At 31.3% G+C, this 13182-nt stretch overlaps 1 protein-coding gene across 1 annotated transcript in view; it reads right to left on the reverse strand.

Annotated features, from left to right (window-relative positions):
* Window positions 1-3950: 3950 nt before the first annotated feature.
* LOC129957445 (spermidine synthase-like) overlaps window positions 3951-13182 on the reverse strand; it is a 28811-nt gene continuing 19579 nt past the window's right edge. Inside the window, exons 6-10 of the mRNA XM_056069763.1 lie at window positions 11272-11425; window positions 10820-10903; window positions 8898-9043; window positions 5360-5482; window positions 3951-4058 (exon numbers count right to left, since the gene is read on the reverse strand). Coding sequence (XP_055925738.1) covers window positions 4023-4058; window positions 5360-5482; window positions 8898-9043; window positions 10820-10903; window positions 11272-11425 — 543 coding nt within the window. The 3' untranslated portion in view covers window positions 3951-4022. The remainder of the gene's footprint in view (window positions 4059-5359; window positions 5483-8897; window positions 9044-10819; window positions 10904-11271; window positions 11426-13182) is intronic.

A 13182-nucleotide genomic window follows, 5' to 3' on the forward strand; every position in this document is an offset into this window, starting at 1 on the left:
AGGATGACTCATTTATGAACTTAGCCGAAATCACCTTTCCTGTAAAAGATCACTCTTTGGTTCAAATCCAAATGCTGTTCTTCAATTTCGTAAAAATAAATAAATAAATAAAACTGCGACCGTATTCCAACTTTTCCTTATTTTGATGTTTGGCACTTTCTGATGTTCTCGCCTTTCAAACAAAATTTTAACAGTCATGGCAGCAATCTAAATAAAATAACTGATAAATATTTTAAAACCATTTCTCATTTATTAAAGAGATTTGGGAGAACAAATAAAAGACTATCGGATTTAAATGACCGAGTTGCCGGTCGGTGAGAGAAGTCCATTTGAATTTATTTATTAGTTAATTTTTAGATTTTTTTTTTTTGTGTGTGTGTGGCAGCTTTGAAGTACCGAAAATGTTTGAGATTTTGACTGCGAGAAGGTCGGCAATGAACGATGAGCATCATCAATAACCCCTGAAAAAAGAGTCTTGTAGACAAAAGCTAGTCGAAATATGTGGCGCATTTGTTGATAGGTGTAGAGGAAGTAAAAATTTTGAGGCCACTTTTCCGCTAATAAAAGATACAGGAGTTATTAAAAAGTGGTAGGATGAATGGTTAGAATTCACAGTTATTAGTTGCCTCCATATAATTTTTTTTTGAAAATAAAAGGTCTGTGGTTCAAAAGCCAAAAGGTTACCCTTTTAATAACTGTTCTTCCCAACATATTAGAAAGTTTGCAGATCGCACAAAATCAACACAAGAAATGTACTCATTTAATTCAATTTTCGTTTGATCCCAGAATTTTGCGAAACTATGTATTATATTGTACAAACACCTATGGAATATCGTATTTATTCACCTGAAAGTTATAAGTGAAAAAGTTTAGCGGGATTTAGAAATGAAACTCGTGATTAGGGAGCCATTTTGAATGTTGTTGGACATTTATTTCTGCTTGTGATCACAAGGCTAAATAAATAAATCGGTGGCGTCTCCTTATCTTTCAGGGAAGAACATTCAAAATGTCACTTGTTACAGGTTGACGGATTCTGCAGTAAGTTGATCTCCACCCTGCAGACTATATAAAATGAAACAGAAAATGCAATCTGTGTATTTATTACCAAACACCCTCATATATCTGAATAGCACAAGAAAGAAAACCTTGAATATTTCAGCTTCTGGACATGCTGTGTTCGGGAAACATGCACGAATTTGGTGCTCATCCGTATGGCCCAACACTTCTTTATATTATGCAGATCTTCAGCGGAATCAGCTTTCGAACCGGGAGCCTCCAATCCCTAGACTGAAATCTTACCCTTGCATAATTTATCAAAATCAGTCTACTAGGACGCATGACATTAATAACTTTAATTATAAATGCTTGATAATTGCTAAAAAATAGAATTATTTTGTTGACAAAAACAACAAAAAATTATTTAATATTCTTTAAATTTAAAAATTAAACATAATGAATGTTTAGAACGAAAAGAGTATAATAATTTGAATGTGCAGTTCTGTAAAGGAAAATCTTTGCTACAAAACAGGCTTTGAAGAATGTATTAAAAGTAATATAAAAATTACTTGGCATCACTAAAAAGTTGATTTCTGAATATTAAAGTATTGAAAAAAAATGTGTGCAATAGTAGGCACCGAAATCACTGAAGAAAATTATAACATTTTAATTTATATTTATTTAAAAATATAATTGAGAATTTGAAAAACTCTTTCTTGGAAAGCACTTACCCCAAAAATAATTAGTTGCCAAATTTGACAGCTTTAGTTTCAATGATCTCTTTTGTAGACCTCTTCGAACAATTTTTACGTGGTGCATGTTGAAATATATATGTTTATTTATATATGTTCCGTCGTTTTTTTTACAGAAATACTAAAGGCTTTTATTTATGTACGAATAATAATTTTGTTAATATTATTTTTTGTAAAATCGGAAATGAGAAAAATCCATCATGACTAACTAATCTTATAAATCAAGCTAATCTTACGCATGAGAAAACTGTACAAAGACAGATATTTAGAAAAAAAAAAGATTATTGAAAGCGAATCGAATGCAGAAAAGCGAGAATGTTTCTTCCTCGATTTTTTTCATGTCCTGTCAAAATTTGGCGAGTCTCGTATTTAGCAGTCCAGATTATCGATAATAAATTTCGGAACAGTACCTCCTCCATTTGATCAGTTTGTTCCGAAATTTTATCGTAAACTGCATTTTTGATCTAGAGATAAGATATCTCCATTATAAATTTTATTAGCCTTGTCTGTTGCGTTTGTCTGCTCATTCTCAGACGACAGACACAGCTGTTAACATGAGGGATTTAATTTAAACATAGACACATACGCATTTACAATTCATGGGATTAAATTATAAGCAACATTTCATAGACGTAGATGGATGCATCTTTTAATCAAAGAACCTGGACGGCGAGACAGATAGATTTCTCATTACGAGATTTCGTTCAAATTTTGATAAACATTTGCAATTTTATTGTAAACTGAATACAAAATTTTATCCTTCTAGTTTATGCATTTTGATATTATGTTGATCGCAGATGAATATAATTCCAAAAATATATTTAAAGAATTAAATGCGAAAATTTACAAAAATTCTGGTAGCTAATTTTTGACGAATATGATATTTCCTCTTTATATCTTGTATATTAAAAAGCAGAAGCATTTATGGGAAACTGTTGCAGATAATGACATTTTGGGCTTTTAAGGAACTTTTGTAGATGTGGATTTTAATTTAGTTATATTAACGTCCCTTTTTAAAGCAATTCTAGATCTATTTCGGCGCGGACCGCGTAATTTTAAACCGCGGTCAAATGACGATGATGATACCTGATCAGGCATTTCTTCTCCAAGCTTCCAGCGGCAGGACGTTTGGCCCAGATGGATTTAGCCTGCACCATACCCGCTTACACGAGGGTTCTTTGGTGGAATCGGATCTCGAACCTGAAACCCTCCGTTTCCGAAGTCAAAACCTTACAAGCAGGCTACCACGGGCCTTTACCTTTGTGGGAGCTTACTTTAATGATTTTTCGTTCTTTTAATTTCTATAAAAGAATGCTTATATAAAAAGCATTGACGAACCGTTTGATTATTTTCTGAAGCATTTTAATTAATTTTGTCAAATGGATATCTATATTCATTTCTTTTAGCTGTATTTTCTAACTTTTCGATACATAAAAGCAATATAAACCCATTTGATTCTGTTTGGGTAATTTATTTTATAATTAATAAGGTAATTATTTTTTATGGAGTCTATATTTTTAACGATTTGCTTAAAGCTTATTTTCAAAGTAAACAACATATAAAAGTGCAGAGCTGCATTTCGATTACAAGATTTTGTTGCAACAAGATTTACTTTTCCCAAGCCTCAATTGATGAATTGGCATCCATCACTCGCTTTACTATACAAAGAAATAATTTTTTTTTACAGCTAAAAAGATGAACTTGTGTTATTTAAATGGAAAAATTAAAAACGTTTATGGGGAAAAAAGTCAAATGAATTTAAAATGCCTTCTTTTAGAAACTAAAATTTGGTTGTTCAACTTGTAGATGTAAACCAGAAATAGAGTCGTTGGAGATCTGTTCCTTTAAGAGAATCAGAGTTTCCTATTCCCAGTTATTATTTCAAAATTTTATTTTTTCTATTTCTTGGCCATTTCATACTAAGAATTCGATGAAAGTTTGAAACTAGAATATGAAGATGAAGATAATCAAATGAAATAAATTCGAGAAACTCAATTTGAACGTTGGGAAAAAAAATGAGAAAGTGTATTTCTCCTTAAATGGTAATATTCTTAATTTATGGAAATTTCTTGTTATATTATACGTTGATGGGTAAAATGAATTAACTATGGAAATATATATAGTTTTTATTTTCTTAGATAATCTGGGTTAAATCTATCAGTTTGTTTTCATAGGTGGGAGGGAATAAATAAAACAAGCAACTAATCCATAAATCCTTTTATTGATGTATTTCAACAAATTTATTTCATTTACATATTCTCTTAAATTCGAGCTTCATTTGCTTTTAACTTCCCAGTCTAATCCAAGGTCCTGCAAGGAAAAAATGAATCAGAAATTTTTTGTACTCGAATATTTAGGAATATAAAATAATCAATATAGATAAAAAGAATGATAGATATTATTTTCAACTGATGTATTGCAAATATATAGAGCTTGGGATGAAATATATGAATACTGGTGCTTAAAAAATATCAGATACACAACTTTCAACAATGCATCAGATTTTGGTGAAAACATATTTTTCTCAGTTTCTGATCATATAAAATCCAATTCAATGAGAGAAAAGTCAGAATATTTAAGAGACCAAACACTATTATGCAGTAAATGTCTATTTATATGAAGATTATCAACATTATATGAATAATTTTCTTTTGAATCAAAAATACGTTTTCTTTGGAGTATAAAACACAGAAATTACAAAATTCTGTGTGTGTGTGTATATATATATATATATATCTTTGCATTTTTAATTTCGATTTATTCTCTTTAATCCATCTCGGGAAGGCATAATTATTTACAATCAGAGATGCGGATAAGGCGTCCACCACAGGTGGCACAAAAGCAGAAGTGAGGAAGGAGCTATGGAGTCATTCATTTTCCAGGCCTCTATCGCGGATTTAATTTTTGATTCTTTTAATTAATTTAACCATTTTGTACAGGAAATTATCCTGTCGGCTAATTATAATGTAAACGTAATTTTTTGAAAGCAGATGGAAGTTCGACGATAGAGAAGACACTTTGCATTTTTAAATTCACTTTAATCCATCCCGGGAAGGCATAATTATTTACAAGGGGAGACGCGGACAAGCCACGTCCGCGTCTCTGTGCGACACAAAAGCAGAAGTGAGGAAGAACGAAATAAATTATCCCTGGTCTTATATAACATGAGATTTCTGACATTTTTCTAATCATGAACAAGAAAATACGATAATTCAAAAGCATAGAATATATATATATATATATATATATATATATATATATATATATATATATATATATATATATATATATATATATATATATATATATATATATATATATATATATATATATATATATATATACAGAACTTTTATAAATTTCATATACTTGTTTTTATTAGTTTATTATTTTTAATTGGTAAATTAGTTACTTTTCTTTCGTTTCAGTTTCTGCTTTTAATTTAAAGTTGTGTGACTGAAATGAGTAGAGAAAAAGAGATTTAGTTAAGTGACACTTGATTATTTTAAACATCATAAACTAAGGAATAAACATCATTCTTCACAAATCCACGAATGTTGGTGAGCGAAGAATTGTATTTATCATAAATAAGAAGCTGACGATTAACGTACTTCTGCCACAAATAATGGTAGAGAAAATGCAGCGCGATGAACGTCGGGAGTGTAATACTTCAAACCAAGTTCTTTCAGAATTTGATGAGAAAACCTGTTGACTGGAATTCGGAAATTGGTGTTCTGAAAAAAAAATTATGTTATGAAGTAATAGATGTTGGTCCAAAGTGTCAAGATATCTTTAATCAATATATCTATTATCAAGAATGTAATCGTTTAAATTAAATGATTAATTAAAGCCTGCTCATATTCTTCAAAATAAAGTACGGATTACGGTAAGAATTTTCGAATATATTTGAACTAAATCGAAGTCAGGGGAAGTCTTATGCGAATAATGTGACGTCATTATGAAGAAGTTTCAAGAGAGAAAGAGGGAATGGAGTAGGTTAAGAGTGGTTTTAATTAAAACTAGAGGTGTTTTAATTAAAGTAGAAGTGGATTTATTTTTTTCTAAAAAATAATAATTTATTATATACAAAATAGAATGAATAGCATATTTATTTTTAATTAAATATTATATTTAATGTATAACCCATACACAACACTATGTGATGTGTTATTTCAATTTATTTAAAGTGAAGTTATAAGTATAATATTATTTCAGAACAATTAATGGACTCTAAAAAGATCATGTTAGAGGAAATACATAAAAAGATATTTAACTAATATAAAGAAAGTCTATTTTAAAGTAAAATAAAAGGATTTTTTTTATTAAAATTAATAATAAAATTTTCATAGCGAACACAATCTAATACTCTTTCAAAATGTATTTGGATAATTTTTTCCCAACAAGATTTTGATTTTACCCACGTTTCGCAGCATTTATAATGCTTGTTTAAAAACAGCTAAGTAAAATATTTAAAAGCAAGAATAGCCAGGGAAGTTTACTTTTAACTACAAGCCTTTGTGAATTATTTCGTTTTTCTAATGTTCTTTTCCCGCTATTTTATTTTCTCAAAAGATCATACAGTACGCTCCGAGTATCTGGTTCGCGATTATCCGGCCAAGTTTTCTCTTATCGTAATTAAATCAGAAAGTCAAAGCGTTGTATTGGCAATATTGCCAAGGCATTGGTAGCGGGCTAAAATGCAAAAGCAGTCATCTGTTAAGGATTTTTTTTAAAAAAGTTAAAAAGAACAATAATGAGTCAAAGCTGTAAGTTTTGACTCACATCTTGGGATAACTTTTTAATATCTCTGTAATCATTTATCAGTAAAAAATAAAATCAGCTTGAGTCGATTTTCTTAAGAATCAAGCCTACGATTTACCTTAATGTTTTGTTTATGTTTCCTGCATTTAAGTTATATATTACACAGTTGATGTTAAAATGTGAGCAATTTATATCCTTTAACCTGTTTTTTTTCTGTAATAAATTCTTGAGACGTGCTGTGTAGTATATAGACATATATGAACTATCTGTTCAGAGCCTTCTATTTTAACTCGACACATTATTGTTAACTGCTTCTATGATTCAATGATCCGCGTTCATATTCTACGTGACTTGAGATAAATAAAAGGCTCAATACTCTTTAAGAAGTGAGAAAATACGTATTATAACAGTGAGTTTTAGTATAAAAAACTTCTGGTCTTAGTGGGAAAAGAAATGAGTTCATAGAACTCAGGCTTATCCGGGTTTTTTGTTATCCGGACTACCCGTCACCCACATTTGGCCGGATGCTTGGGAATGTACTGTAATTCCAACTAAGAATTGTAACATTGCATTGTTAATTTTGAAGAATAAATATAAATAATTTATTCTTCGTGTTTCTGAATATTTTACACTTGCTATCAAACTTGATTTAATAACAAAAATAGCCTAAAAATCAAACACTTTAGAAAAAAATACTATTTAAAAATTCTTTCTGGTTTAGAGTAACTGATATAAAATTAAAAAAAAAAAGTTTAAAAAATCTGCTTAATATAATTCCTCAAATAGAAACAGAAGATGAGCTCACAGTGATCTAAAGTCTGGAATGCTTTTAAGAACAGCTAGTGGAGATATTATATCATTAGTTTTTAGATATTTTTTTACAGAAGCAGCCACTTTTCTATTACAAAAAAAATCATGAACCTCCCCTTTATACATCCGATTTTTCCTTTTTATATCTATATTATACAGCGCAAATAAAATAACTGATTGAAAATAAAAATGAAGGCCAATAAAATTTTAAAATTAAATGTGTCATTTTAGGAAGAGATTAGGGAATATAAATATTGCTACCAAGTGAAAACTCCAAAATTCTATTAAAAAAATTTAATTCATAAGAAATTTGTGCATTTTGGTGTATCCTGTAAAACAACTACATTGTACAGTTATTAGTTTTTCAATCACTTATACAAAGATATAAATGTGGATTACAAATAACCTTCGCCGCCTCCCCCGATACCTTCGTCATTGCACTTTTTTTGAACTTGAGAATCCTTATCCCCCCCACAAAAAAAAAAAAAAAAAAAACTTTCACGGAATGAGATCGAAGAAATGAGCTGTTTGCAAAAGTGCCGGAATGCGAAGTGGAAAGTAATTTGATATGTGGTGGTGATCTCTGAGCCAACGCCTTATTGTGGCGGAAAATTCACGACGTTGCCTTTTCCGTTATAAGAAGTTTTCAAATGCTTGTAAATTACTAGTAAAGAACATGCTCTGTACGTATGTGACCAAAATGAAACGCATTCTAACCAATCGGTTAAATAATACTTTTTAATAATTCCTTTCATTATGAAAAATATTTGAAACTTTCTGGTACTTTTCACACACGTAATAACATATTTCAAATTAAGATGGTTCTCTAAGTTGTTTTCTTTTTATTAATTTTGGTGTTGAAATTTCTGTTTACAATAAAAGATGAACGATTAGAAAATAACATAATATTTATTATAACGAATGAAATAGTTCACCAAATTTAACAATTAAACTATTAGTTTAATATTAAGTTCTGATGGAAAAGAGCAATAAAACAGGGATCCGAAGAGAGTTTTCCTCAGAAAATGAAAGTTTTGTGAGTAGTAATTATAATTATCTCATGTAAAACTCACGCAGTTTTGAAGGCAACACAAAAACACCCCATGCATCAATTATTGATTCTATTACTATTATTTTATTCTACAATAATTTGTTCTTTATGTATGGCAGTTTTGATCATACAAAAAAAATGAAAGATAACATTTTAATCCATGGAACTTCAACAACAAACGCAATCGAACTTTTTTTTGTACTGATATATCATTATTTGCTAGTGATAGCAATACTACTTAGAACGAAGACACTGTTATAGATTTTCTATTGCATATTTCCTTGCAATCCGTGTTTTTAGAAATGAATTGCTTTTTTATATGAAGTAAAACTCAGGGAGTGAAAAGCCATAAGGAAGCCGTAATAAGAATTCGAATAATTAAGAAAAATTAAATATAGAAATTGCAACAGAAAAAGGAGAAAATGAAGGCTTAAGTTCACAGTTAGGAAATGACAAAAAAACTTTTACTGGATCAAAAAAAAACTCGATCAAACTGAATACTTTAAATAAAAGAATCGAGCACTTACTGGATTCTTGGAACAGCAGAGGTAACCGATCTGACCAGCTGGGAAAGAAGCTACGTAAGATGATCCGAAATCAACCACAGGGAAAAGAGTCTTGCACATTTTAATCATTTCTTTCACTAAGGCCCGGTCGTACCAGAAGGTTGTTCCTAAAGTAGAGCAATTGGTCGGCCTATTATTATTCCACGGCTATATATAGACAGTTACAAAGATTATTACATCACACTGATTAAAACCATGGGTGGTATTCTCCCGCTGGAATTTCTCTTAGGTTCGTATTTTGCATTCACCTTCGTAGAATTGTGAAAACCAGTGGAAGTGGTCTCAACAAAAGTTTCTCGTATATTCTCTAATAAACTTGTCAAGCCAGAGAAAGCCTAGCATAGAATTGGCGTACAATAGTTACGAAATATTGACTTTCGACTTGAATTTAATAATTTTTCTGAATCTATTTTGTCATCCTTGGCAAGTCTTTTGGCGATGAATCCCTGGCATGTCATAAATTGTCGTATTTGTGCTTTAGACGCGTTTTTCTCAACCGATTGAAACAAAAATTTGACACAAAATTGCATTTGTAGTCATAAAATCCCGTACCAAATTTGATATACTGAAGTCATTTGCATTTTAGAATTATCGCGTTTACATGTTTCTGAAAGTACCTAACAACAGGTAATCAATCCTTTGCTGGATTTGGCTCGCAGTGTGACAGGTGTCTGCACTCAATCTGTGCATCGAATCTTATCCATCTAGCTCTCTTCATTTTGTAGGTATAGTGTTAACTTATATTCGAACAGCCGGACAGACGAACTTCTTCTGAACCGATTTTACTCAAACTTTGATAGAAATCTGAAAATTTGGTATAAAGAAATGTCAACTGTCTAGCTAAAAGCGTTTCTGAGTGATCTTTGTCACAAACAGACAAATAGACAGACGAACGGACATTTTCCAAAGATGTGTTTTTCGAACTCAAGGAGGTCTGAAATGTGGAGATTCGTCAAAATTTCGAGTTCAAATTTTTTGACGATTTCAATACTTTCTCTAATCTACGCATATGGTAAAGTAAAAAACTGAGTATGCATTTAAGATCTCTTCTCTTTTGCTGACTGGGTTCCGAAATTTCATGTAGATCAAAAAGAGAGAGATCTCGGTATAAAGATCACAGCCTGTTGCCTTTTTAAGACATATGAATGAATTAATACACCAGCAGAAATCGTTTTGCCTATTTATTCTAAAGCTTGATACTTTTCTACGTTTTTAATAATAAAAACAACAGAAATTTTCTCTTTTTTAGATCGTAGCAATTTTTAAGCTACTGCATTCATATGAACAGGGACAGACAAACTAAATTCCCGTTAACTGATTCCGTCCAACTTCTTCAAAAAGATTTATGATTTTGATGGTAAGACATTATATGGAATTTCATCCGACTATTCTATATGTTTCTATTTTTAAATTGGCTTACTTCCAAAAATAATTTCTTGGGATATGGAAGATCCTTGAAGTTTCAATATCAAATTTTTTGACGATTTCAGTCATTTCTCTTTTTGTATTTAGCGTACATTAATGTAAAAATTGGTTTTGAATAATTTTGCATGGGAATCGGGTCGAATGTTTCAAAAAGGATCGGACATATTCATTATTCATGTAAGTATTTTCATCTGTGATTAATGGAACTAAAAGGTCACAAATTCACCTATCTGACAAACAGCTCACTTTGGCTTATTGAATTAGTGATTTTCATTTATAGTATTAGCATTAGAAGCTATGATCCAAAGAGAAATTGTATGCGAACTTTAAATTTAAAATATATATAAAAACTCAATAACACCACTGATTCTCGTGTTAGTTCCTTCTGATTTATAAAATATTTTTAAAAAATATTTCAGTTGTCAAATTTTTTTAAAAATATTTCAAACATTCCATACCTTGAGATAGCAAAAGTCCATCTGGTTTCAAAGCTCGTTTCAGATTTTCATAGTAAGGTTTTTCAAACAAGCAGACAGATGGACCTGAAACGAGACAAGTAGCTATAAATCTGGCTCAGAATTTGGTTTTAGGATGCGTCGATGTTTCCTGCGCTCATGTTGATTCAAAATACAAAGAATTAGATCGCATTTCACTACATATGAATGAAATATTTCCATTCTATTCATTTTTAGCAATGTAATTTGATCGTCTTTGGAGCACCACAACAGCTTTTCCCTTTAGTTGAGGAAGCATTATACTTTCACATAATTATGATTTTATTACACAAAAATGAAACCCATATAATTACATAGTACAGAATTCTAATTATTTTGACTGCGGATCTGTGTATTCAAGATTCAACAATGAAACAAAATTTTTTGATATTACATGGCTGAATAGAATGTCCTACCTTTAGGATCTGTCGAATCTGTTATTATGACGTCGAATTCATTTTCGTGATTTTTCATGAATTCTATTCCATCTCCGATGTAGAGTGTCAGTTTAGGACTGTCGAATCCTTTTGCCATGAACGGTAAATATTTCTTCGACATTTCTATTATTGTCTACATGAAAAGAAAGAGTTTAGAAGTAACTACATTTCGTTGCAATCATGTATTTTTTTTTTTTTTTTGTCTGTGAAAATGTCACGATTTTATTAATTTACTACAAAACAAAAATGATAAATTCACTGCAACCAGATAAAAAAAAAGTGATGCTAATAACATACCAAATGTCCATTATTATAATAGACGATTGCGATGGAAATACAAAATAGGGTTTCTTTGCAATAGTAGAAACAATTGAAATACCTGTGAAACAAAACTAATCTTAATTCTTAATTGAAAATTTGTGATAAAACGTAGAATAACTCTGAGAAATAAAGTTATAACGCAAGCGATAGTAAAAAGCCCTACTCGACTGACGAACTTAATTCTAAATCTGAAAAGTAGCAAAAAGCTCTATTCTATTTTATGGCTTCAATCCTGGCTCTGAACCAGGAAAAAGCATTTCCATCATATGATTATTAATTCTAATAATAAAATAATGCACCGGGAATATCCTGGTTGGTAGGGCGTTGAATTCCCGTCCCTTAGGCTGTGAGCTCGAACCCCGCCGGTCGAAGACAAGGCAATCTCGGCGAAATTCGCAATATAATCACGATAATAGTTGAACAGGCCAAGAGCACTACGTAGTTGTTTCTTGGTTTCAGGTACGGGCAAACGAGAGATCGTTTCTAACTTAGCTGGATCAGCTTGATGCTTTCCTGAGCCAATTATATGTCCCAGGTATGAAATTTCAGATTTCGCGAAAGCACACTTTGAAAGATTAACAGTGAATTGCAGCTCTTCCAATCTATCCAGCACCAAATGAAGATGTTTCAAGTGAGAGGAAATATCATTGGAGAATATAGCAATGTCATCAATATAAGCACGGCAAAATTCTCTGTATGGCGACAATGCTTTGTTCATTTCCCTTTGAAAAGTTGCAGCTGCATTTTTCAGCCCAAAAGGCATTACCTTAAAACGATATTGTGCTCTATGGGTCTTAAAAGATGTATAATCCCGCGAATCTTCTTCCATGGGAAGCGAATAGTACCCTTTCAAAAGATCTAACACACTAATCACATTTGCCTGTCCTATGGAATATATTAATTCCGTTGCGTCTTCCATGGGGAAATCGTCGGTTTTAGTCACTGCATTCAAAGCTCGATAATCCACGCACATCCTGATAGATCCATCCTTCTTGTTTACACAGACTATAGGATAAGCAATGTCAGCTGAGCTCTCTTCGATTAGATCTAGTTTTAGGAGTTCTTCGATTTGGGAGTCTATTTGAGGTTTCAACGCTTCAGGAATCCTGTACACGTAAGGTTTTTTCCTTTCTTTATCGTCCTCTAATTTTATCTTGTGATGACCAACCTTTGCAACTCTAACTTGTCCGGTAAATATTGAATGATGATTCCACAATAAGTTCAGGATTTGACATTTCACTTCCTCAGAAAGATGTCGCAAATCCACTTGATCAAATATCTCTTTCCGGTAACATACATTTTTATAACTGGGGGATGAATAAACTTCTCCAAAGTCTGCATCATCTTCAAAGATCATGCCTACAGCATTAATTCTTGGATAGTATTTCCGAATTTTATTTGCATGACAATGCCGAATTTTCCCATCGCTAAGTTTTACTTTATATGAATGTGGAGGGCAATGCTCGATAATTTCTCCAGGACCAGTCCAACGGGCATACAATTTGTTCGATGAATCAGGTATTAATAAATAAACTTGGTCACCTGGCTTAAATTCCTTAGAAGCGGTTC

The sequence above is a fragment of the Argiope bruennichi genome, chromosome 11 (assembly GCF_947563725.1).
Source record: "Argiope bruennichi chromosome 11, qqArgBrue1.1, whole genome shotgun sequence".
Lineage (NCBI taxonomy): Eukaryota > Metazoa > Arthropoda > Arachnida > Araneae > Araneidae > Argiope > Argiope bruennichi.